The sequence below is a fragment of the Cnephaeus nilssonii genome (assembly GCF_951640355.1).
Source record: "Cnephaeus nilssonii genome assembly, chromosome: 5".
NCBI lineage: Eukaryota > Metazoa > Chordata > Mammalia > Chiroptera > Vespertilionidae > Cnephaeus > Cnephaeus nilssonii.
Window position 1 is genome coordinate 70,862,198 of NC_137076.1, and position 27,009 is coordinate 70,889,206.

At 52.3% G+C, this 27,009-nt stretch overlaps 1 protein-coding gene across 1 annotated transcript in view; it reads left to right on the forward strand.

Moving 5' to 3' along the window:
- The window catches only part of COL23A1 (collagen type XXIII alpha 1 chain), a 259,993-nt gene that overhangs the window by 197,369 nt on the left and 35,615 nt on the right, over positions 1-27,009 (forward strand). The window contains exons 3-5 of the mRNA XM_079771649.1: positions 8,821-8,865; positions 21,945-21,952; positions 23,461-23,487. Coding sequence (XP_079627775.1) covers positions 8,821-8,865; positions 21,945-21,952; positions 23,461-23,487 — 80 coding nt within the window. The remainder of the gene's footprint in view (positions 1-8,820; positions 8,866-21,944; positions 21,953-23,460; positions 23,488-27,009) is intronic.

Below are 27,009 nucleotides of genomic sequence, written 5' to 3' on the forward strand. Positions count from 1 at the left end.
TTTCCTAATGCCCAGCAATGATCAGACCCAGACACAGCCGCCAATGGACACCCCAGAATCCAGAGCCTCTTGGTGTGGTCACTGATGACCATTCACCTTAGTCCAGTTTAGCCCAGGCCAGCCTCTCAGAGGACCAAGGCAAATTACATGTGGTTCCTGATTTGTGGGGCAGACAGCTCCATCCCAGTGCACCAAGTGCCAGTAAATATCGGTGGCCCCGAGAGTGGGCATCCAGGAAGGCTTCCCAGAGGAGGGTTCATGTCTTAGCTGGGTTTTGAAGGATGAGTAGGAGAAATGGGAGAATGGACATTGGAGACATGAGCAACACAGCTCAGGGGCCGTGATGTGTCCTGGGCCGGGTGCTCTGGCAAAACGTGGGCTGGGAGTGATGTATGGAAGACAAGTAGGGGCTGGGCAGAGCAGGCCAGAGAGGGAAGCCAGGGCAGCCTGGAATGGCCTTGGCCAAGGAGCTCAGACTCTGTCCTAAGAACAGTGAGGAGCTTGTGGGTGGCTTTAAAGGGAAGTACAGGATCCGATCTGTGGTTCGGAAGGACTGCCCTGACGGTGGGGGAGAGAATGAAGGAAACTGGGAAGCCAGGGGGGAGGAGGCTGCCACCATCGGTTCACAGAGAGATATCGGTGCCGTACTTGTTCTTTCTCTTCCTGACTCTGTGATTTGAGGTGAGTTAACTTCTTGGTGCTGCAGTTCCACATCTGTAAAATGGGGATGATAGTACCCACTGCACGGGGTTGTCTTAGGGTCACAGTAATACACTTAGAACACAGGACAGGGCCGAGGCGTGGCCAGCCACGTAGGGTGGCAGCCTGGCGCCTCTTGTATTTAGAGGCGGTGCTCAGGAAGTGTGGATGGGATGGATCCACCCACACTCCCGAGGGCTGGTAGGTGGTGATGCTGTTCACAGGGACAGGGATTCAGACAGAGAAATGGGGTTGGGTGTAGACTAAGAGCTCTGGTTTAGGCCATTCAACCAGCTCCCCCTGTAATTGGTGAGGGGCTTCTGTTCCATCTCATCTAGTCCTGGGGCAGAACGGCCTGTGGCTCAGAGGGTGAGCCCTGGCACCAGACCACCCGGGGCCAGATTTCAGTCTTGCTACTTGAAGCTGTGTGACCTCAAGCCAGTGACTTGCCCTCTCTGGGTCCAGTTTCCTCCTCGATAAAATGAGCTGGAGGGTAGCTGTGAAAATTGCATTAGGATGGATGTGACCTGGCACGCAGTCCGTGCTCCAGCAGTGTGCACCGCAGTAGCCCTCGTGGCAGCCGTAGTAGAAATCATTGCTGGTGGTTTACGAACCCAGAACTGGTGTCCCTCGGTATTGTACACTCACAGCTTGGCTCCAGCCTCCCATCCCCTGAACACCCAAGGCAACTGGCACCAAGTAAAGTGCATGAGGCTTGAAATATGTCGTAAGAAAGAAACTCATATTTAAAGAGAGAGAGAGAGAGAGAGAGAAAGGAAGCCAAGTGGTTTCAAGTGTGTTTCCCAGACCCACAGCAACAGCACATCCCCTGGGAACGTAATAGAAATGCATGTTCTCCGGTCACTCCAGCCCCACTGAATCTGAAACTGGGATGTGCTGGAGCACCCTCCCCCCAGCACTTTGGGAAGTAACCCCAGCCCTCCCCCCTCACAGAGCTGCGTGGACCTAGGATAGGGCACCCAGGGGTCTCGGGCCAGACGATGGCATCCGACTAGAGGGGAGGCCAGGCAGTCCTCGTTTCTTTTAAGGAAACGAGGCAAGTGCTTGGGCATTAGACACAGCGAGGTTTGCATCCCGGCTCTGCTCCACACCGGCTGTGTGACGGGACAAGTCCTTTCCCTTTGAGCCTCTTTTACTTCATCTGTAGCGTGAGGTGGATGCCACCTCCCTGGCAGGGGCGCTGAGCAGAATGAATGAGCAGACATCTGTGCAACCCCCAGCACAAAGCCTGGCACACGGCAGGTTCGCCAGCAGGGGCCACCTTCCTTGCTCCCCGCAGCATTCCAGCTCTGGGAACGACCCTCCCATTGCAGAAGCCTGGCCTCCAGCTGCGTGCAGGGCCTGGGTCCACAGAAGGGAGCTGCCGCTCAGCAGGAGGCTCGCAGCTTCCCCGGCACTGCTCCCGAAGCCCCTGCCCAGCAAGCACCCTCCAGAGTCAGGCCAGCCCCATACCCCGGCCGAGTGGCACGGGACCTCGGGACAGACAGGAAGGGGCCACTTGTGTCTGGGGACACCCGGGCATCTCTGACCACACGGTGGCCTCTGAATAAATGGGAGATGGCCCCAGGCAGCCCCCAATGTCACCACAGGCAGGAGCCCCGGGGGCCAGGTGGGTCTAGGGAATCCTGACGGCTGCACACAGCTGGCCTGCCCACACCCCTTCCAGCTGCCCAGACCACAGGCCCCTACCCACCAGTGCCTCCCCACAGGCAGTGCCACATGCCAGCCCATGCCCTCCATCCTCAGCCAGCCAGGAGCTAACCTCTGGGAGACACGTTCTGATTTTCAGTCCCGGTGCCTACACCATGGTCCATTTCCCCAAACAGACGCACTCAGGAGGACAGCATTGGTGCCAGCAAGAGCCCCGGCAGCCCAGGGCCCACTCCTGGCTCCTGACTTGCTCTTCAGCGAGGACAGGTCGCCTCACCTTTGGGTCTCAGTTCTCTTCTGTTAGTGGAGCCAATCATGTCCACATCTCTCGCTAGGCAGCAGAAGCACTCAGCACGTGGCCTGCACAGGTTTCCAACATGTCAGCGGCCGCCCCCTCCCCAGGCTCTCTTCGCCCACCCCCCAGTCCGGGTCTGGTGTGCCACCAACGTGAGTAGTAGGTCTGGACCCCTTGATCCCGTTTTAAATGCTTTATTAGAGCTCCTCCTGACTCCGGGGAGGAACCAGCCTGGGAAGGGCAGGCATTTCGGATGGGTGAGGAGCACATGTCAAAAGCAAGCACTCGCCGTTGGGGCCTCGAGTGTGGGCAGTGGCACGTGGCCTTTTAATGCATGGCCCTCTGAGAGCCATCTCTGGGCCGCTTCCATGTTGTGTGGTACCCGATATGTTGAAAAAATAATAATAAATGCCAAGAAGCGGTTATAGAAACGGTGGGCTCCTGTAACCGCTCCCCTTCAGTGAGCATCGGCCTGAGCGGGAGGGAGGCAGGCGGCAGGGGGCGGCAGCGGCACGGCCCCGCCCACGACAGCTGTCGGACTCTGAGAATCAGTTCCTCTCTTTGTGCTTTGGTTTCTACATCTATAAAATGGAGATAATAATAATAGCCTTCCTCATAGGTTTGAGGCAAGTATGAGTTGACATGGAATTGAGATTACTACCAAGCGTAAACACTCAATAAAGGGTGCCGCCAAACTCCTGTTTTTATTAAACTGTCAGGGGCTGCGTGGCTGCCCAGGACTGTCGCTCCTTTGGAGAGAACATCGGTGTCCACATGTGAGACTCTGTGCATGTGAGGTCGGGACCACCTGCCAGCTCCCCTCCCCCCTCACCTTGCCATGGGCTCTGTTCATTTGGTCACTAAATGAGACGATGTCAAGGCAGGCTGGCCAGGTCTGGTCATCTGGTCATTGGGGCAGTAGGGACCTGTCTCACTTAGCAGCAGCAGTTGCTGGTTCCAAACAAACGTCCTGGTTCTAAGCAATCATGTGCTCTACAGTCCGACAGCCTGTGGCATTGCTTTTCCAAACTGCTTTGGGACTTTCCAACAAACATCGGGGCTCGGGACCTTCAGGCTCCCTGCAGTGTAGTGGGTGATGGAGGATGCCTGCGGGGACATACGCCCCTTTGGAATGAGCTGTATTTGCTGAACAAGGGGCTGTGGTTTTAATTCCCAAAGGACAACGTGGCTCGCGGTGCTGGCCCAGCCCAAGCAGCCCACCAGCTGGCCAGCCTCTTGGGGAGTCAGTGCCCCCCAGAGCACCATGTTCCCTGGGCCCACGAGGTGGGCCCAGGACCTGACTCCCTCCTCTGAGGAACAGAGGGCTTTGTTAGGCCAGGCTGGAAATGAGCAGGCAGATCACTCCAGCCCCGGGTGGACTGATATTTGTAAATTATCTGCAGAAATTTTTTTAACATTTTTTTTCTATTACAATTTGATATACAATATATTAGTGTCAGGATTACAACATAGTGATAAGCCATTTAGTTGATTTATGAAGTGATCACCCCAATAAGACTACTACCCACATGGTATTATACATAGTTATTACACTATTATTGCCTATATTCCCTGTGCTGTATTTTACATCCCATGACTAGTTTGTAACTACCAATTTGTACTACTTAATCCCGTCCCCTTGTTCACCCAACGCCCAACACCCTCCTATCTGGCAGCCATCAGTTTTTTTCTCTGTATTTATGAGTTTGTTTCTGTATTGTTTATTTTGATTTTTAGCTTTCACATATAAGTGAAATCAAACAATATTTGTCTTCCTCTGTCTGACTTCCTTCACTTAGTATAATACCCTCTAGATCAGTGATGGCGAACCTATGACACGCGTGTCAGCACTGACACGCGTAGCTATTTCTGGTGACACGCGGCCACTGAGGCGGCCGCAGGCCGATGATGAAACATTTGCTGCTCCTGAGGATGAAACATTTGCGAAATAATGTTTTTTCCTCAAAGTGACACACTACCCGAGTTATGCTCAGTTTTTTGGCGAAGTTTGACACACCAAGCTCAAAAGGTTGCCCATCACTGCTCTAGATCCATCCATGTTGTCACAAATGGTTATATTTCATTCTTTTTTATGGCTGAGTAATATTCCATTGTATATATGTATCACATCTCTTTTATCCATTTGTCTATCGCTTGACATTTGGGTTGTTTCCCTATCTTGGCTATTGTAAATAATGCTGCAGTGAACATAGGGATGTGTATATCTTTTCAAATTAGTGGTTTGGGTTTTTTCAGGTAAGTGAAGAATTGCTGGGTCATATGGTAGTTCTATTTTTAATTTTTTGAGGAACCTCCATACTGTTTTCCATAGTGGCTGCATCAATTTACAAATTCACCAACAATGCATGAAGGTTCCCTTTCCTCCATGTCCTCACCAACACTTTTTTTTATTAATATTTTTTTTATTGATTTCAGAGAGGAAGGAACAGGGCAAGATAGAAACGTCAATGATGAGAGAGATTCACTGATTGGCTGACTCCCGCACGCCCCCTACTGGGGATCGAGCCCGCAACGTGGGCATATGCCCTTGACCAGAATCAAACCAGGACCCTTCAGTCCACAGGCCGATGCTCTATCCACTGAGCCAAACCAGCTAGGGCCTCACCAACACTTGTTTATTGATGATAGCCCTTCTGACAGGTGACATCTCGTTGTGATTTTAATTTATATTTGGGAGAGATGTTTTAATGATTTGGTCTTAGAAACTCAAATCTGGGGACCTCCCCTGACTTTTCCATTCAAGTGCACCTCCACAATGGCTCTGGGGCCCAGGCATCGTCGGGAGCTCAGGCTGAAGGTCTGGAGGATTTGAATCACTTGACCCCAACTCTCCTCCCAGAGTTCTGGAAAGAGGGTCCGATAAAGGGGCCTCCAGAGCCCACCAGGAGGAAGGGAATTGCAGGCCTCAGCAGGTATAGTGGGCCTGGAACCCCTTCATCAGCTACACGTCCCTGGCAGTGTGAGCTGTTGTCTGTTATGGGTGCCAGAATCTTGTTACCAAGTCAACATGGACCTAGGCGATCCCAGCATGAAACCTGAGGGCTGCAACCAGCATGAATTCCTGCTCTCAGTGCTCAGGTTTGCATCACTGATATAGTCAAACCATCTTTGAGAAAGGTGCCAAGTCTGGCTACACAAAAGATAATATCCTTAACAAATGGTGTTGGGAAAACTGGATAACCACAGACAAAAGAATGAATTGGGACCTCACCTTACACCATAAACAAAAGAACTCAAAGATTTAAAAGGCAACAAAAACAAAAATAGAAAAATTGGGCTACATCAAACTTCAAAACTTCTGCACAGCCTGGTTGAGTGGCTCAGTTGGTTGAGCATCATCCTGTGTACCAAAATGTTGCCAGTTCAGTTCCTGGTCAGGGCACATATCTGAGTTGAAGGTTCGATCCCTGGTTGGGGCATGTACACATCGATATTTCTCAATCTCTCTCTCTCTCTCTCTCTCTCTCTCTCTCTCTCTCTCTCTCTCTCTCTTCTTTCTTCTCTCTATCATGTGCTTGGGTGAGGATTTAAAAAATTAAAAATGAAACTTCTGTACAGCAAAGGCAACAACAGAATGAAAAGGTAACCTACAGAATAGGAGAAGATATTTGCAAACCATATACCTGATAAGGGGTTAATATCCAAAATATACAAAGAACTCCTTCAGCCCTGGCCAGTGTTGCTCAATGGTTGGAGCATTGGCCCAGGCATCAAGGGGCCCTGTGTTTGATTCCCAGTCAAGGGCACATGCCCGGGTTTTGGGTTCAATCCCCAGCCCCAGTTGGGTCGGGTACAGGAAGCAACTGATCGATGTGTCTCACAACAATGTTTCGCTCTCTTTCTCCCTCTCCCTCCCTCCCTTCCACTCTCTCTAAAAATCATTGGGAAAAGTATCCTCAGGTGAGGATTAACCAAAGGAAAACAAAAAAGAACTACAACTCAGTGACAAAAACAAACAATCCAACTAAAAAATTGTCAAAGGACTTGAATAGACATTTCTCCAAAGAAGATGTACAAATAGCCGACAGGTATATGAAAAGATGTTTAACATCACTTATTATTAAGGAAATGCAAATTAAAACCACAATGAGATATCACCTCACATCCATTAGGATGGCCAGTATCAAAAAAAAATAAAAAATAAAAATAACAGATGTTGGTGGGGATGTGGAGAAACTAAAACCCTTGTACACTGTTGGTGGGAATGTAAAATGGTGTAGCCACTATAGAAAACAGTGAGGACGGGCCTCAACAAATTAAAAATAGAATTGCCAAATGACCCTGCAATCCCACTTGTGGGCATTTATCCAAAAGAGTTGAAAACAGCATCTTGAAGAGATTCTTGCTCCCCCATGTTTATAGCATTATTCACAATAGCCAAGAGGTGGAAGCAACTCAGTATCCACCACCAGATGGATGAATGGATGAAGAATATGTGGTGTGTACATACAATGGAATATTTACTGAGCCTTTAAAAAGAAGGAAATGGTCACTTCACCAATATGGGTGAACTTTTGAGGACATTGCACTAAGCCACTCACAAAAGGACAGATACTGCAAGATTCCACTTATCTGCGACATCTAAAATAAGCAAAGTCTTAGAAACAGAAAGTAGGATGGTGGTTTCTGGGGGGCTGTGGGAGGGGGAAGAGAGGGCTGTCCATGGATAAAGAGTTTCCCATTTTGCAAGATGAAAAAGTTCTGGAGACCTGTTCACAACACTCGACATATGTTAACACTAACGTACTGCACTCTTAAAAATGGTTCAAGTCGGTAAATTCTATATTATGTGTTCTTGACCACAATAACTTTTCTTTAATTACAAACACAGGGGTGCAAGAAAACAGCATGTTTTTAATTTTTTAATTTTGCTTAACCATCCTGATCTCAAGCCCCCAGTGCTGGCCAGAAATTCCTTCTCACTTGAGCCTGGCCTGCAAAGGTCTCTCTCACTTGTTCTCAGAGGCCCTCCCTCCTCCCCATCCAGGATTCCCCCTGAACAAAAGTCGGGAAGTGCCACTGACCCCCTGACCTGAGCTGCCTTTGCTTTACTGCCCCGTGCCAATCCCTGGATCAGGGGCACACAATCAGCACCACTTAAAAGCAGGAGGAGGAAAAAGGGAAACACACAGGCGTGTGCATGCATACAACTACCCGGCTTCAGACCTGATTCATGACCAGTCTGTCTCTCCTCGGTGGTGGTTCTGGGAATTTGGGAGGGGGGTGAACTTCATGAGAAAGGGCAGTGCCTTGTAATACAGCCACAGTCTGTCCATCTACCTCGTCAGGGCCCACCGCAGCACCTGGCACGCGGGGGGGGCGGGGGGGAGCAGGATAGAGACAGGTATAAAGTGCCATTTCATTTGTAATCTAGTGCATACATCTTCTCTTCTGCACACCTTTCCCCAAAACAGAAAAGAATGAAGTGGGCAGAGGGGATGAAGGCAAAGGCAAGATGGTTCCCATCATCAATTCAGAAAGGCTCCAGCCATGTAGATGGAGAGCTGCATACTGAAAAGTAGCTGCCTTCTCTGCAATAAATCTGAGAAATATAGAAGCATCCACCCGAGCTGGCAGGGCTGGGAGGTGTGGAGGGTTCTAGCGAGCCTGGGCAGGACAGTGGATGGGCAGGGCAGTGCCTCTTCTTGCCGAGTTCAAGCATTTGAAATGCCATGATGGTGTCTTTATGTGGTGTGCTGTCGCTGTTGTTTTATCGCCGTGGAGATTAAAAAGCATTGGTCAGGGCTTTCATAACTCCCACCCTCGGCCTTATATTTCTCCTCACTTAGAAGTTTCTCAGTTGCAAACTCTTCTACCTCAAGAGTTTCCAGATAATAAATCTTTTTTTATTTCGGAGGGATTGTGAATGGATAAATGAACAGATGATTAGTAACTGAATGAGAGTGAGGGGTGAGAATGCAACCAACAGGGGAAGGCTGGGAGGAGCAGGGGCGAGGGAGGGGCAGGAGACGGGTTTCTCCCCACACCTCTCCTCTCTGTCAGCCAGCAGGGTGGCGGGCAAGCTGCCGCCAGGATGCAGCTGCAGGGTGGGTGGGTGGGCCAGCAGCAGGCGGGCTGTGCCCAAACCCACTGGCTTCCCTTCTCAACGAGTCTATCCTTGTTTTCCTGTCTAGGGCCCCCTGGACGGCGTGGCAAGCCCGGAAGAAGAGGTGATCCCGGTGAGTCCCAGGTTCTCTTGTTCCTCAGCTCAGGCCTAGAAGTGTGCCCTTGGCCAGGGACTGAGCTGGGTGCACCAGTCCCCGTAGCACCTCATTACTCACAGGTCCTGGGCCAGCTCTGCTCCGCCCTTCCAATTCCAGCCACTGCCCCTGGAGCCCACAGTGCCCAGTACCCCTTTTCCTGGCCTCTTGGCATCACAGTTCCAGTAACTGTCCCACCCATGTCCTTGGCACCCTCCAAATCTTAGTATCAACCTCAGAAACTTCAATCCCTAGTCTCACTCTGAAACAACCTCCTGGCCTTGTGGGGACTGATGGTGATCCCACCAGCCCACTGGCCCTGGTTCTCCTGGTGCCCCTGTCCCTCCCCAGACTTGGCCTGCCCTTCCCTTGGCAGAGGCACCAGGAAGACACTCCTCCTTCCTTCCATTCGACCTGCAGACTCACCTGTACGCGCCATACCTCCCCTCCTGCCATCTTCGTTTCACCCAAAACGCATTGCTCTGCACATCCCCTACCGAGACACACAGAGAAGCTTCCTCCGAGGCATCCACACACCAGCCCTGTCCTGGCTCTTCCGCCTCGCCTTCCACTCATCCCAGCCCCTCCGGTCTCTTCACTGCCACTCCGCTGACATCATCGGATGGTCATGCCAGCAGAAGCTTTGCCGTCATTATCTTCCTTGATCCTCGCTGTTGGCCACCCCCACGTCCCCACCCTGTATTCCCAGCTCAGCTCTGGCCTGTGTTTCCTCCCACATCTCTGACCCCCTTCTTTTCTGCCTTTTCTATAGTACCCCATTTGCCTCTTAAGTGAATCTGCTCTTGGCCCTCTTCTCTCCCATTCCTACAGCCACGGCACCCCCATGACACTGACAGTGGCCCCCTTCCTGACTCCAGCTACGTTATCTCCTCTGGAGTCTGGGCTTGGCCCCAGTGAACCAGCCTGCTCTCCCCAGCTCCCCATCGCAGGGAGGAAACCTCCAGCCTCCCGCTTCCCTATGCAGACACCTGGGCATCATCCTGAATCCCTCCTCCCCCCGCCTGCCCCCGCACACCAAATCCTGGTCAGTCTCCTCACAGTACATCTCAGACCTGTGCCCCCTTCTTGGTCCTCACCCACAGCTCCTGCAGCTCTCATCACCCCTCCCCCGTGTCCCCACCTCCAGCCTCACCAGGGCTGTCTGAGGCCCTCCCACTCTGACCCTGCACTCCTGGCCTCCCCGCCCCAGGACGTCATCTCCTCTATTTGAGCTCATAGCCCAAGGAAGGTCAGTATTCTTAAAGTCTAGTGCAAGCATCTCCAAAGTCTTCACTGTTCAGCATAGAGTAGGCCCTGGGAATGTAAATGCACAAACAGTGAGTGAAGGAATGAATGAACACATGCTCAGCCCCTAAGCAGCTTCTCCAGGAGGGCATGGTGTGATGCCAGAGGGGATCACCACCAAGGGGACCCCCAGCGGGTTGGGCCTGGGGAGCTGAACAGGCTCCCTCTGAGCCTCCGACTCGTCTCCCTGGCGCTGGGCATGGGCTTCCTCCCCGCTGTGCTGCATGCTTGCATTATCTAGTTCCTTCTGTAGAGGCCCCCAGATAAACTCGCTAGAGTGCCCTGGTAGGAAATGCCGTCATGGTTCTCGGTGTGCTCTGACTTCCGGAAGCTGAAGGCTGTTTCGTGTTTGATTGCCATGGCTTCCTGTACTCTAGATTTTGTGTGTAATAACACACGCACACACGCACATACACACGCGCACACGCACATACACACGCACACACATGCACACGCACACACACACACACACACACCCCACGGGCCTGCAAATACGCATTTCATCACTCAGTTCTTGTTTCTGTCCTCATAAAATGTTTTATTGCCTTTTATTGTAAGCTCCTGATGTCCATTCTGGAAGGAGATGAGCAATACAAAGTGACTTTTTCTAGGGAAATGTATACTATTACTCAAAAACCCGTTAGAATTATGACTTCAGTTTACAGCAATCGAAAAGTCACAGAAAGATAAGGACTTACTGGGCCCCTGATACTGTGTGCTGAGTCCTTTCAAGTTCCCCAGGTCATGTAATCCTCACAGGCCCTACAAGATAAGCATCTGTTCTTAGCCCCATTTTGCAGATAAGGAAACTGAGGCTTCAAAGGAAGAAGTGTCTTGTCTAAGGTCCGCATTGGGCAAGGGGCGGGCAGCACCTCGCCCCCCTGGCCGCCCTTTCCCACGGGTGTCCCGATCCCCTGCCTGTCGGAGAATGGTGTGAACAACCCGGAGCAGATGTTCCCCTCTGATTAGCTTTGGCTGAGCCTGGTGTTTATTTCTAGTTTCACACACATGCACATCCTGGCTTTGGCACCTTCCCTTGTAAAACCAGACCTTTTCCTGTGTCCCGGGGAGCCTGCCTGGTGGACAGTGTCTGCCTGAGATGCCTTCCTGCTGCTGCTGCAGACCTGCAGACAGGCTGGCCTGCTCGCCTGCGGGGGCGGGCGCTCTCCAGCTGCAGCGGAGCCTTTGCCTGGAGAATGCCTCCATGGCCCCGCAGTGTTTGTGCGTGCGCCTGTCCTAATGGAATGAATGCTCATCTCCCCACTGGCCCATTTCTCAGCTGGGGAAGCCCGGCACTGCTCTTGCCCTCTGGGGTCATCTTTCCAGGGCCATTGAGCAAGATACTTTCTGCTTCTAGGTGCCCCCCTTCCCCCCAAGAACCTCCATTGCTCTCCCTCAGCTTCCCCTGGCTCCCCTGACTCCGCCAGCCTCAGACACCTCCCTCTGTCCCAGCACAGCCTGGTTGTGGTTGTCTCCTCTGAAAACCTGTCTTTCCCCTCCACCAAAGCAGAGGCTCCTGGGGCAGGAGCTGGGGCTGGACCCACAGGCACTCAGGAGATGGTCAATAAATGCTTGCTGACAGGAAGGGGGAGGGCAGAGAGGAGGGAGAGGGAAAGAAGGACCGGTGGGCCAATGAAGGATAAAGGCTGAGGATGCAGGAAGAAACCAGGATGAAGCAATCAAATGCTGCTTGGCTGATGCTGTGCTACATCTGCGGAGGCAAATGGAGGCTCTCACAGACTCTCACAGCTCCCAGCCTTAGATCAGCAGGTTCGGCGCTAGGGTTTTTTATCCAACCCAACCCCAAGAAACCCTTTCTAAAAATCCAGTGGAAGGAGAATTTTTTAAATGGTGGGTTAAGGACCTCTGAAAATCTGCTTCTTTATAAAAGCAGCAAGAAAACTAGGGGGAAAAATGGACCTTTCTGCAACTATGGAAATTAATGGAAAACTTGCAACAACCCCTTTATTCAAGAAAAAATGATAAATCTTGCTAAGAACAGCAGTGTTTGTAAAATTTTAACTTGTCCATCTGCTCAGTTCCATATCCTTAAAAAAACTCAGCCTTCCTGGCCAGGTAGCTCATTTGGTAGAGCTTTGTCCTGGTATGCCAAGTTTGCGGGTTTGATCCCCAATCCGAGCATACACAAGAATCAACCAATGAATGCATAAATGGATGGACAACAAATCGATGTTTCTCTCTCCCCCTCTCTCTCATCAATAAATAAATAAAAATTAAAACAAAAACATAAGCCTTATAACCACAGTACCTGTGAACAGTAGCAGCCATCGAAGGAGACAAACAGGGTTGAAGGTCCCCAAATGCTCATTTTCAGAAAATTGTCACTATCTGACATGTGTGTAAACTCCCTGGAAAAGCTTGTACACAGGACTTGCCTTTATTTGACCTGCTGTAGAGCACGCTCATTGGGAAAGCCCTGTGTCTAGAGTGCTTGCCAAAAACACTCAGCGGCAATTGTTTAACATCACAGCTGCCTGAAGTGGTGATACCAGTTGGAACAAACAAGAAGCTGACACAAAAACTTAAACAAAAATCTAGGTGATGAGATGTCTAAAGGGGATTTGCAAAGCTCCGACATATTGTGAAGGCACATGCATGTGAAGGGATGTGCGCATGTTCAGGAAAAGCCTGAGAGTCTCGGTCTTTCACTTCTGCCCAGGCAGCAGTGGAGGCCACAGCAGAGCTGTGAAGTGGCGGAGCACTGAGTTTTGCTCCCACCTACATAAAGCGCCTTGGCACCAAGTGGGAGACTTACTGGATAAGACACTAAAGGAAACTTCTATCCATGCTGATCATAAGCTAACCAAGCAGAAAATTCAACAGCTGCGCGTGACAAGGAATACTCACTTAGAGACTCCAGGAAAAACCCTAAACACTGAGCAACAGTAACGACAAACAGCAACAACAACCCCTAAAAAGTAGGAGCAGAATCTAATTTTCACAGTAGTCACATTAAATTACTATAAATGCCCAGTTTTTAATAAAAAATTATGAGACACACAGACAAGAAAGTATGGCAATAAAAAGGGGGAGAAGCAAGCAATAGAAACCGTCTCTGAGAAAGCCCAGATGGAAATGCTAGACAAAAAAATTATATTTGCTATTTTAACTATATTTAAAGAACTAAAGGAAACCATGTCTAAAGAATCAAAGGAAAACCCAAGAATATGTAACACCAAATGAAGAGCATCAATATACAGGCCGAGGGACCCCACCTGCCTGAGGTACCCTGCTCACTTCACAGAGACCCTTCGAGCCCCAGCACCGCCCCAGGTGTGACCAGCCAGGGAGGGACCATGGGAGGTTGGCTCCAGGGCGTATCCAACCCTTCTCACCCAGTCCCGCCCCGCTGGCCACCTTCTAATTAATATCCTTTTAATATGCATGAATCCATGCACTGGGGCACTAGTACATCATCCTACCTAATATTAGACAAATATGCAAATTGACCGTACCTTCGCTATGCCCACGATTGGCCAGGAGGCGTGGGGGGGGCGGGACTCGGGGTGGCCAGGGTGGCTGATTGGGCCGGCGGGACGCTGAGCTCGTGACGCAAGTGGCGGCTGGAGCGCAGCGTCTGCGCCATGGCTGTGCTGTGGAACAGGAGGGGCCTCTGGGGCAGCGAGCTCACATCCCACCGCGGACCAACAAAAGCAGGGGAGCTGGGTGCCTGTCCGCTCAGGCACCAGGCCTTTCAGAAGCCTTCACCGCGCCGGAGGCTTCTGAAAGGCCTGGTGCACCAGCGGACAGGCACCCAGCTCCCCTGTGATCGAAAGCAAAAGCGTGTAGGGGACCCTACACGTGCATGATTCAATCATGCACTGGGCCTCTAGTATCAAATAAAAGGCAAAACCACATCATCATCCTAATACATGAAGAAAAGAGCATTTGACAAAATCCACAGCCTTTCATGATTTAAAAAAAACAAAACACCTCAACAAATAAGAATTAAATAAAAAAAACTTCCACGATTTAGTAAAGGGCATTTATGAAAAACCCATAGCTAACATTATACTTAATGGTGATAAATAGTGAATGCTTTTCCCCTAAGATCAGGAACAAGACAAGGATGTCCACTCTTGCTACTTGTACTAGCATTTATCATTGTATTGAAGGTTCTGTTCAGGGCAATTAGGCAAGAAAAAGAAATAAAGTGCATGCAGGTGGGAAAAGAAGGAGCACAACTATCCCTATTTTCTGACCCCATGATCCTGTTTGTATATAGATCATTCTAAAGAATCCACCAAAAGTGTATTGGAGCTAACAAACACGCTCAGCAAGGTTGTGCGATACAAGACCATTATACAAAAGTCAATTTTATGTCTAGACACTAACAATGAAGAATTTTTAAATGAAATTAAGAAAACAGTTCCATTTGCAAAATTATGAAAAAGAATAAAATACTCAGAAAAGAAGACCTAAATAAATGGAAAGACACTCTATATCCATGGATTGGAAGATGATACAATGTTAATGTGACAATACTCCACAAATTGATTTATAGATTTGATGCAATTTTACAAAAATCCTAGTTGTGTTTTCTTTTTAGAAATTGACAAACTAATCCTAAAATTCATATGAAAATGCAAAGAATCCAAAATAGCCAGAACTTGCCCTGGCCGGTTTGGCTCAGTGGCCATTGGGTCTTGGGTTTGATTCCCATTCAAGGGCACATACCTTGGTTGCCCTTGGTTCAATCCTCAGCCTCAGAAAGAGTATTATAAAGGGGCATATGTGGGCCCAACCAGCATGGCTCAGTGGGTGAGCATCAACCTATGAACCAGCAGGTCATGGTTTAATTCCCAGTCAGGGCACATGCCTGGGTTGCGGGCTCGATCCACAGTGTGGGGTGTGCAGGAGGCAGCCAATCAATGATTCTCTCTCATCATTGATATTTCAATCTCTCTCTCCCTCTCGCTTCCTCTCTGAAATCAATAAAAATATTTTTTTAAAAGGAAGGATAAATGAAATTTTGTGATTATACCAAAAATCACTGAAGTGTATACTTTTTTTAAAAAGTGAATTTCATGGTATGTGAATTATATCTCCATAGAGTGTGGGGTTTTATCATCTAATATGTTTACTTCCCACTCAGGCTTCTAAGCAGCACTACTGCCTGCCCTGCACAGTTTCTGAGCAGGGCACCTGCTGGAGCCCCCTCCATGCCCAGGCTGCCCTGCTAGACCCTGAATTCCAGGGTCTTATACCTGACATGCCATCAGAGCCAAAATGCTGGAGGCCTGTCTGAGGCGTCATTTAAACAGGAGATTCTTCAAACCTGTTGTATAGCCAGGGTTTGTTCTGCAACATGGAGCCAAACGATGGAAAACTGCATCTGTGTTTCTGTTCTCCCTACAATCTTAGGGGTGTGTGTGTGCGTGTGTGTGTGTGTGTGTGTGTGTGTGTGAGAGAGAGAGAGAGAGAGAGAGAGAGAGAGAGAGAGAGAGAGAGAGAGAGATTGATTATGGAGAATGTTATGGAGCCATGCGCTACATAACTGCATTTTGGTCAACAACAGACCGTATATACGACAGTGGCCCCATAAGATTAAATAGGAGCTGAAAAGTTCCTATTGCCTAGTGACATCATAGTCATCACAACATTGTAGTGCAACACATTGCTCAGTTGCTTGTGGTGATGTTGGTGTAAACAGAACTACCGCACTCCCCGTTGTATAAAAGTGGACACATACACTTATGTACAGTGCCTAATAGTTGATCATGATAATTAACAACAATGTTATTGGTTAATGTATTTACTATATACTATGTTTTATTGTTATTTCAGAAAATAGTCTTCCTACTTACATTTTTTTAAAAGTTTGCTGTGAAACAGCTTCTGTGTTACACCAGCAGCAGCCTCCTCCATCTCGAGTTTACCAGGTCTCTTGATTGCGTCATCCCTGGTGCTTGATTTAATCTCATGTTGTCTCGTACAGTAACACGCTGTACAGGTTTGTAGCCTGGGAGCAAGTGAGTACACTGTGATGTTCACACAACGACGGAATCGCCCATCAGCCTGTGTTTCAGGACACATCCCCGTGGTTAAGCTGCGCGTGACTGGGATCCCAGCCTGCGCGCGCTGTGTCTTGGTGCCTCTTCCGTGCCAGGGCTGTCCTGAGGACCTAATGCGTGCACAGTATCTCACTCCGTCCTCGTAGCAGTCCAGAGGCAGAGTTACTCCCCGCCTCACAGGGGCAGCCTTTGCCTCAGAGAAAACAGGCACTCGCTCGGAGAGCCAGGGTGCTGAGGCCTCCACACTCCCTGATAGAATTAAAGCCAGGGCCTGAGGCCTAGGCCAAGTGCCCGGCTCACCTACTCATTATTGGCTCTGAATTTGCCAACCCCCAAGCCTCATGTCATCTTGGTTCACTCTGCTCCACTGGGGAAACCCTACAGGCATGACTGAAGGTCGTCCTCCTGCTGGGGTGGGTTTGGGTTTTCAAAAGTCAGGAGCCAGCGGTTGTTGTGGGAGGCAGAGGACTGGGTCAGAGCCAGGGCCTCCTGGGCAGAGCAGGGAGCAGGCGAAGTGGGCATCAGGAGTCCGGGTGCAGCACAGAGCAGCAGGAGCGGGCTGTGAGCATGGACAGTGACCCTGGTAGCCTCAGGCACCAAGGCCAGGCCTTACCTCCCGGCATGCCGTCGGGCACCTGCCAGGCAGTGGGAAATATTCTTCCCAGTTTGCTTTTCCATTTGGGAAACACTCAGGCACTGATCATCCTGGGAGGAGCTAAGAGCTCAAGGTGAGCACATGGGGCCCTAGAAACTCTGCACGCTTCTGCTGACAAGCCACTCATGCCCCCTCCAAACCTCAAGGTGCAAGTGGGAAACCCTGTCTGGCCACATCAGTTCAGTTAAAGAGGCCACAGAGTCATTGACCCCTCTACTCTCTCACTCATTTCATTCATTTCCCAAGTCATCTGGCTCTTATTTTCTTGCTCCCGCATTCCTGACAGCAAAGTGAGCAGATCCAGCCAATGCCTGGAACACATGTTTGAAAGCTGTGTGCAGAATGAGCTGGGCCGTGGGGGGGACCACCACATGGTTGGATGGGGGCCCTCCCGCCAGCCTCACTCCCTAAACAGGGACCCCTGGACAGCCTGAGCCAGGCCCTTCCCGCCCCCCACCCCCACCCATCATCTTGTGTACCCCGCTCACTCGCTCAGGCCCCAGATCCCATCTCCAGGGGCTACTGCAGCCGCAACACAACCCTAGGGGTGACGTGAGGTGAGGAGGGCTTAGCAGAGGCGATGGCCTGCTGGGTGCCCCTCATCTATTCCGCTCGCATGTACTAAGTGCATGTGCCTGCCAGGCCCTATGCAGGGGAGACGGTGGGGAGCTGAGCAGACGGGGCCCCAGCTCTCAGGGAGCTGCCTTGCTGATGGGGCTGACAGACAATAAACAGCACACAAATAAATAGTTAATCACTGAAGAGTGTGATTGGTGCTGGAAAGGAAATAGCAGGGAGCTGATAGAAATCAGTGGGGCCACGGGTGGAGAGACGCCTCAGACTTCATGCTGACGAAAGGCTTTTCCGAGGTGGTGGTTATGAACCTCGGCCTGCCGAGCGCAGGAACACGGTAGCTGTGAATGTCCTGAGGCCAAAGACGGCGGGCCCTTGGGGAACCTAGGGAGACAGGTGGGGGCCGAGTGTGGGCGCTGACGAGAGCAGGTGCACACAGGAGAGCCGGAGTTTGGATATTATTCCATGTGCAATTCAGAACTCCGGGAAGGGGTGGGCATTTTTTAAAGACACCTGTAGCTGGTGGGGTTGGGGTGCCCAGAAGAAGGTGTCAGTTAGGAGGCTGTATTGGTAGTACCCCCTGCGAGGCATTGGTGCCCTGGCGATGGTGACAGTCGGGCCCGAGGGGGGGTGGCTCAGTGTGTTTTGGAGTCTATCGGGTGGGCTAGATGTGGCCTATCCCACCAGCTACAGGACCAGTCTGGAATGCAGCCATTCACACTCCGGCCCCCCGGAGTGGGAATGGTGCCATGGTTTGGGGTCCCATGCCATTGCTTCTAGTGATCTGTCACACCACACACCTCCCGGGACCTCTTTCCTGCAACGTGGCTGTGAGGGGAGAGGAGGACTGAGCAGGACAGAGGAGGGTGTGGAAGCAAAGGATGTTTTTCAATCAGAGGAATTGGAAGAGGACATACAGATGTCTGACAGACATGTGAAAAGATGCTCACCTTCAGTAATCATCAGGGAAATGCAAATCCAAACCACAATGAGATAGCACCTCACACCTGCCAGAATGGCTGTCATCGATAAATCAACAAACAACTATCATTGTCGAGGATGTGGAGAAAAGGGAACCCTCCTGCACTGTTGATGGGATTGCATTTACTATGGAAAGCAGTATGGAGAGTCCTCACAAGATTAAAAATGGAACTGCCTTATGACCCAGCTGGGTACTTATCCAAAGAAATCCAAAACACTAATTTGACAACATACATGCGTCCTTATGTTCATTGCAGCATTATTTACAACTAGAGGCCCAGTGCATGATTTAATCATGCACCTGGTGCACCAGCGGGCCGGCTGTCCGCCGGTGCACCAGGCCTTCCGAAAGCCTCCGGCGCGGCGGAGGCTTTCGAAAGCCCTTGTGCCGGAGCAGACAGCCGGCCAGCTCCCCCGCTTTGGCTTTTGATCGCGGGGGAGCTGGCCGGCTGGCCGCCGGTGCACCAGGCCTTCCGAAAGCCTCCGGCGCGGCGGAGGCTTTCGAAAGCCCTTGTGCCGGAGCAGACAGCCGGCCAGCTCCCCCGCTTTGGCTTTTGATCGCGGGGGAGCTGGCCGGCTGGCCGCCGGTGCACCAGGCCTTCCGAAAGCCTCCGGCGCGGTGGAGGCTTTCGAAAGCCCTTGTGCCAGAGCAGACAGCTGGCCAGCTCCCCCGCTTTGGCTTTTGATCGCGGGGGAGCTGGCCAGCTGTCCGCCGGTGCACCAGGCCTTCCGAAAGCCTCCGGCGCAGCCATGACACAGACGCTGAGCTCGCGGCGCCAGTGGCGCCGCGAGCTCAGCGTCCTGCTGGCCCAATCAGCTACCCCGGCCATCCTGAGTCCCGCCCCCTGCGCCTCCTGCTGGCCCAATCGTGGGCGTAGCGGAGTGATGGTAATTTACATATTACCATTTTATTATGTAGGATAGCCAAGATATGGAAGCAACCCAAGTGACCATCAATGGATAAATGGATAAAAGGGGGGGCGGGGACATCTGTAACTTTCAACAATAAAGATAAATTTAAAAAATAAAAAGACGTGATACGTATATGCAATGGAATATTACTCAGCCATAGAAAAGAATGAAACCTTGCCATTTGTGACAACACGGGTGGACCTAGAGTATATTATGCTCAGTGAAATGAGGCAGAGAAAGATAAACACCATAGGATTGCACTTATCTGTGGACTCTAAAAAACAAAACAAACAAAACAGAAAAAAACCTTATAGATACGGAGACCAAATTGATGGTTGCCAGGTGACAGAAGGTTTGGGGGCTGGGTGAGAAAGGTAAAGGGATTAAAAAGTACAAATTGGTAGTTGCAGAGTAGTCACAGGGATGTACAGTACAGCATAGGGAATATAGTTAGCAATCTATAATAATAGAAGTGAAATATGCTAATTAGACCGAACAGCCAAATGACCTTCCAGACGTCCTTCTGGATGACCTTCCGGACGAAGCCAGGGCTGCGAGGGCCAAGCCCCTGGCACGAATTTTGTGCATCAGGCCTCTAGTATTATAACAACTATGTTTGGTGCCAAGTGGGTACTAGACTTTCTAGGGTGATCCTTCATAAGTGATATAAATGTCTAATCACTAACCTGTACACCTGAAATTAATATAATATTATATGTCAGCTGTAATTGAAAAAAATTGTTTTAATTATGAAATAAAACAGAGGAATTGGAGCACATTTCAGAGCTGTGGGAAGGACCTGCCTGAGAGGTGGGCCTGCCTGTGACGGGCCGAGAGGGAGGTGGGCGCGGCCCCTGGAAGGTGGAGGCGAGTCAGCTCCTCCGCCTGAACCTGAGGGACCAGGAGAGGAGGTGGGTGCAGGCGTGGGTGCAGGCAGGGGTGTGCCTGTGGCATCGGAAAGATGACGGGGCGTCCATCCAGCGGCTTTTCATTTCTTTGTAAAACAGGGAGCAAGGTCTTTGGCTGAAAGTGAGAAGTCAGCTGTACGGATGTCCAATGACCAAAGCCCTGCCCTGGCCATAGTCTACACTCAGGGGACGCACAGCCCCGTGTTCCATTCGTGGGTATTAGCACCTCATACCTCAGTTTTCAAGTCAAAAATCTTTGTCTCACCTCTCTCCTTCCTGTATGTCCATGCGTCCTTCCACCCCCACCTCCACCATTAAATCAAAAATCCAGTCCTGTCTGTCCTCACAAGTATTTCTGACGCATCTCTCTCCATCTCCACTGCCAGCAGGAGTCCAGGCTGCGTGGCCTACACAGGAGCAGCTGCATCATGTCCCCTTGTCCACTCCTGCCCCTCAAATCACTCCTCCACGCCCAGTCCTTCGGGGCCCCACCCCTTCACCCCCCTGGGTCATGCCATGGAGACAAGGCCCAGTGCTCTGTGTGGCCCTGCCTTCTCCCCAGCCTCTCCTGCTGCCGCCCTCCAAAGCCCAGTGATCTTGGCCTGTTAGGAGCGTTCCCATCTTTGCCATGCTCCTCTCCCCCCCCCCCCCTTCCTCTCCCAGAAACCATCTCTCGCCTTCTGGACTCAGCCTAGCTTCCCGTCCTTAGTGGGCCTAGCCTCGATCCGGTCCTGTGCTTTCACCTGTGTAATTGTTTCTTAAATACCTGTTCTTTCACGGAAAATTCGGAGTCCGAGATCTTGCCTCTTGCACTCACCCCTGGGTCCCATTACGTGCCTCCCTGTGCGGCCTCCCTCTCCAGACTGTGGTCCCAGGTCGGCCGGGAGCAGACATGGCTTAGTGGAAAGTATGTAGGGTTTTGAGTTGAGAGACCTCCTTCCTGGTTAGTTCCACACCTAACCACTTATGTGGCCTTAAACAAGCCACTTTTTTCTGTTGTCGCCTGTCAAGTGGGAGTGTTCATCCTTTCTCTCACAAACTGTTGAGAAGGTCAAATGCATCATGGATATGCAATGTGCTTTGCACACCAGAAGGGGAGCACGCCTGTCGGTGGTGTCATGAGTGTTCTCCGTGAGTCTGCGTCTCTGGAGACAAGCCCAGCTGGCACCACCAGCAGCACCTGAGCTTCTAAACTCGTCCCCTCCAAGTGCCCGGTGCACCCTAGCTCGGAGCCCTTCACCCCCGGCTGGGCCTCAGGCACCGTCCACACCACACGGCTGCTCAGCCCCACACATCCCAGAGCCCTTATGCTTGCTCGTCCCTCTGCCCCAGATATTTTCTCCCCAAGTCTCTCCCAAAATTTGTCCTTGGGGCAGGAACAAGGTTCAATTCCTCTCCGGATGGCCAAAATCCAACACGGGTGGCCCCAGCAGGGATCCGCAGCAGCCTCCTGAAATGAATGCGTTAACCCATACGTGCGGGATTGTCCTCACCCCCACACGCCCACCCCAGCCCCACAAGGGCAAAGGCTCTCCCTCGCCCGGCCCCTCGGCCCCTCGCTTTGGGGCCCATGACAGCATCTAAGCCTTGTGTGGGGGAGGCCAGTAGCTGTTGGAGGGGGGGCCCGCCGGGGGCGGGGACCTCTCTCCCTTTGGTTCTGACCATGGCCTCTCTGCTTGTGTTTTGCAGGTCCTCCAGTAAGTGCCCTGGATTATGCTCTCTGCTCCTGAAAGATAAGACATTTTGTTCTCTCTCTGTGGCACTTCCTTGAAAATAATACTTAGTTAGAGAGGTGTGTCTTAAAAAAAAAAATCAGTCCAGACAGGGGCCGTATCCTTTTAAATTTGTAGATGAACGCAAGCGCAGAACTCAGCGGGCTCCACTTGCCCCTGTGACCATTTTCCTTCCAAGAGAGCCGGCAGGAGCCTGGCTGCCCCGCACCCCGTCCGTCCCCGGCTCCGAGGGGGGCACAGAATGCGAGCACCACACCCACATTTCTAACTGCCCTGCAGCAGTGGGTCTGTTCCCGTGGTTTTTGTCTCACGTGCTTTGGCATCTGGAGCCAAGCAGTTACGCCAGGAATGAGTCGGGCTTCGTAACTAGACTCCGGGCTCCGTTTCTCTTTGCCAAAATCCATCTGGCTCCCTGGGTTGGGCCGTGGGCCATAAGGGCACTGGGTTTGAGAAAGGTGTAGGGGAGGGGCTGGTGGCCAAGGCAGCATTGAACATCGGGGACCATCCGCCCAGAAACCCGGCTCTTCTTCCAGAAACACAACAAGCCTATGAGCCATCGCGCCAGGTTTTCCGAGCCCGGCACATCCTGGCCACTCCATTCAAGGAGCACATTGAGAGCCTGCCCGGTCACAATGCACCTTCCAAAGGAATTCCTTTCGGATGACTGTTTTATTTTTTACTTCCACTTACCATGATTCATTTCCTGATCGGCACCCTTCGGAAGGAATCCGGGCTTCTCGGCGCAAGCAGCGCCCCACTGAGCCCGAGAGCCAGCCGGCAGGAGTGTGCAGGCTGAGGCCACGGGCAGTTCCCCACAGTTGAGTCGTTCCTGGCGTCACCGGGAAGGTAGTCGGTGTGGACTCGCCAAAGTGCATACTGCAGAGGGCTGTGCACAGGGGGCTGTGGACGTGCTGTTGAACTAGTACGTGCATTAAACAGATGCAGATCCTGAGGTGGATGTCGCCCTGTGAGACGCTGCCAGGCAGGCCGTGCTCCGAGCATCGGGGACGGAGCATCCCGCGGCAGTAAATGCCGGCCCTGCCATAGCCCTGGCTTCTAAAGCTGCCTTCCTCGCTTCCCCCATCAGGGCAGCCGCAGGAAGCCCTCAGCTGCGCTCTAGGCCTCTCGGCGGTTTAGGAGCTTTTTCCTTGGTGGCTGTGACAGCGCCCCTGGGAGCCCGTGTGCCCGTGTGGTCCTCACCACGTGTGTGCTGGCTGCCATGGGAGGACACGCGTGGATGTGTGCCCTGGTGGCCCCTGCGGCCTGGCCCAGTGCAGCAGGAAGTGGGGTGCTCCATCCCCTAGACTTGTCAGAGCCCTGAGTCCCCCCAAGGGCGTCGTTACCCACCAGCAGCCTCTGCTGCAAACCCACAGAACACTGGGGGCACGGCGTGGGGCCTGATTGAGTGCTAAGTGCTGCCATATGGTTTTCTGCCGAAAGTCTGATTATTAATGACGTATTAATTACCACAGGGGCAATCAGGACGAGATGGCTACCCGGTAATTTGCCATTTATTTTTTTTTGCTCTCTTTGCCCTTTTCTCTCAAGCCAGTATTCTTCCTCCGAGCCTTTATTTAACTGTCTGCACTCCTCTCTCTCGGCTCCTCAGGGACTCGGGTCTTTCTTGGAGGGATTAGCATTGATCTGCGGGGCTGGCCTGGTGGGAACTGCCTGCCGCTCCCGCTGCCCTGCAGGCAAAGCAGCGCGGCTCTGAGAAGTCGCCTTGGTGTCCTGAGCCCACCCGGCACTGCTCTTCCTGCCGCCCGTCTCCCTGAGCGCAGGGCCCCGCCCACCCTCTCTGTCACCCCTAAGAGACAGGAGACGCTTGCTTCCAGTTTGGCCTTTGTGGTGTCATCCCTTGTCAGGTCCTTTACAACTAAACCTAAAACGTAGCTTATATTGAATCAACGTGCCCAGCCCAGCTGGGGGAGGGCCACGGAAGAAGCAGGTTGAAAGGTAGCTGGCCGGGGCTGAGCCCTGCTTAGAAGTCCAGACGCATCAGCGCAGAGGTGAGCCTGTGGAAGGAAAGTGTGACGGGACCATCGTGTGGGGGACTGTGTTTGTCCTGGGCCTCAGGCCAGGGCGGGAAATGTGGGCTGGTTCAGAGGCCTCTAGAATGGCCACATCTGTCCAGACCCTGGTGGTGGAGGCAAGGTAGGGGTCCCAGTCCTGCAGGAGCCGCCTTCCCAAGAGGCTGTGGAGGGCAGTCAGGGCAGACTGCCCTCCACAGCCTCAAGGAAACTGGGCTTGGATTCCAAGCTGGGCTTCCTAGCTGGGTGCCCTCGGGGAAGGCGTGCACCCTCTCTGAGCTTCAGGTTCCTGCTCTGTGAAGTGGGGTGGTGAAGGCCTCCCTCACAGCACGGGAGTGGGATTCAGTGAGACTGGGGAGGTGACAGTTCTACAAAATGCATCACAAGCCAGGCCCCGTGGGACTCAGTGGGGCCTTTGGGATCATTTATCTCCTGTTCAGAGTGGCCCACACGGGGCTCAGAGTAGCGTTTGGGGTCAGCTCCCCCATCGGCGGGCAGCCTGGTCCCCGTGACTTACCAGCCAAGTAGCACCTGGGGGCGGCCCCCGCCTCCCCCACAGCCCTCCCGGACTAGGGCCGAGTAAGGATCCTCCGGGGCAGCGAGAGCCTCAGAACCACAGGCTTTTGCTGGAATATTTCAGCCTCAGGTCGTGGGGCGGTTCGCTCCAGCAGCTCAGGACTGAAAGCTTTCTGACAGAACCCTCCAGGCGACCTCGCACCCTTTACACCCAACTGACTCTTGGCTATAGATGCCTGTGTCCACAGGGCTGAGAGTTAAAAATAATAACTAACAACAATAACAATAATAAGGGCCGAAGGTGGTGGCTGGAGGCTGGTGAGGGGGGTCGTGCCTCGGCGCCCGTAGTCTTCTCCTCTGAGCACATGGGGACCCAGGACCCCTCCCTCCCTGGCATCAGAGAGGACGTTGGCTGGTGAGGGGGCGGGCTCTGCGGGCCACAGGCAGGAGTCCGGGTGTGGAGTGAGGCAGCCTAGGGTTGAATCCAGGGATTGAATCACTTGGCCGCCCTAAGTCTCCACTTCCTTCCCTGTGAAGAGGGGAGCTGGGATTCAGGTGAAGTGAGGTCACTCCTGGAGCACCCAGACATTGCAGGTCACCGCCGATGGTCGCCAGGTCATGGGGTGACACAGGACTGTTGGGAATCTAGCCTGAGGGGGGTTAGTGTGTGAGATGCTGGGAGCCCAGCCTGGGCCAGAGACGGGGCTCTGAATGTGGGAGTCAGGAGGCCGGGGGACGGACGTGCATGCCGGGGACCATCTGGTGTGAAGTTCGGAGCTTTCTGGGAAGGAGGCAGGTTAGGGCGCTGTTTGCTGGCAGCTCTGGTCAGTGCCTATGGCCCCTCCAGCTCTGCACCACCAGGAAGCCAGTGTCACACCTGTGATTGCCCCAGGGCTGGGTCACCCCTTTTCCTGAGGTCGCCCCGCCCCAGTTTGCAGGCCCACCACTGTCTCCACACCAATCTGGGCCTTTTCCCTGGCAGGGCTGGCCCTGCTCGCCGCTGGGCCCAGGGCATTTGTGCCTCCAGCCCAGGAGCCAGCCTGTGCCCCCCGCTGCGTGCCTCCAAGCACCCTCCGTGCAGCACTGCCTTGGGGGTCAGCCCTTCCATGAGGGTGGGGCCATACCCCTCCTGGCTCCCCCGCAGCAGGGAAAGGTGGCCCATGTGGGCAGGAGGCGGGTAGGAGGCTCTCGGGGCTCATGTTTGGAGCTGAAACCCACCCTTGGCCAGTGGAGGGCCTGGCTCGCAGCCTGGGGTCTGTTTACAGGCCTCTCCGTGTGGTCATCCCAGAGGCTGGGGCAAGTTCCCCGGCGAGCGGGGCCCGAGCCGCCTCAGAGGCACCGCGTGTGCTGCGTGTCACAGGGGCTTCCCGGCAGTCCGACCCCAGGCGGGTCCTGGCTCAGCTGTGCACACGCGGGCCGGCTGCTCTGCCTCTCGGAACATGGGAAGATCACACCCACAGAGCTGGAGGCTGGAGGAAAGGCGAGCTGGGAGACCATTCTGACCCACCAGCAAACACTGGCCGTGGTTGGAGAAGAAAACAGCTTTGAGACCCTGCAGTTGCAGAAAAGGGGTTTACCTAGTAAACTTCAAAACCAGCCTCAGGGAGGATTTACTTCATTTCATTTTATTTTTTTATTTTTTTACTTTCTAGTTTGTGCCTAAAACAAATCACTTCCTGCGGGGAAGTAAGAGCAGGAAAAGAGTCCAGGAGGGCCATGGGGGAGAGTGCCGGCTGAGTTTCTGGATTAATCCAGGCTGGCCCCGCCCCTGAGCGAGACCAGCTGAAACCAGGTCCATATGTGGGCCTGATAGTGGGGGGCGGGGGAGGTGGACATAGGAGCCGCCCACATCTGTGGGGTGGGGTGCAGACTAACAAGGGCCGGGGTCCCCTGTCCACAACCGTCTTGCACAGAGGCAGGCCCGTCTTTCCTGCCGCAAGCGTTCATTAACGGCTCTCTGCTGATGACAATAGAAGCGTGTTTATTATAAAACCTTACAAAATAGAGAAAAGCACAGAAAAGGAAAAAGCAGTCATCCGTGTCCCTGCCACCCACAGACAAGTCCTGTCAATATTTTGGTGTTTGTTCTTCCAGCGTTTTTTATGCACAAGTTTGTGTCTATATTTCTTAGTCTAAAACTGCGATTACAGTGGACATGTTTTTTGTAGCTGGTGTTTTTCACTTAATGTATCATGAGATTTTCCCACATCATTAAGAATTCTTATAGGATGTAATAGCTACATCGTATTTTATCATATATAATTTACTTAACCCGGTTCCAAGTTATAGTATTTATAGTGACAATTTTTCACCCTGCAGTCAGCATCCTGGGAATAAATCTAGACTTACTTCCATGATTATCTCCTTAGGATAAATGTCTAGAAGTTGAATTGCTGGACCAAAGGGTTTGCACATGTTTCAGGCTTTTGATGTGTATTGCCAAATTGCCCTCCAGGAGGCTGTACTAATTTACAT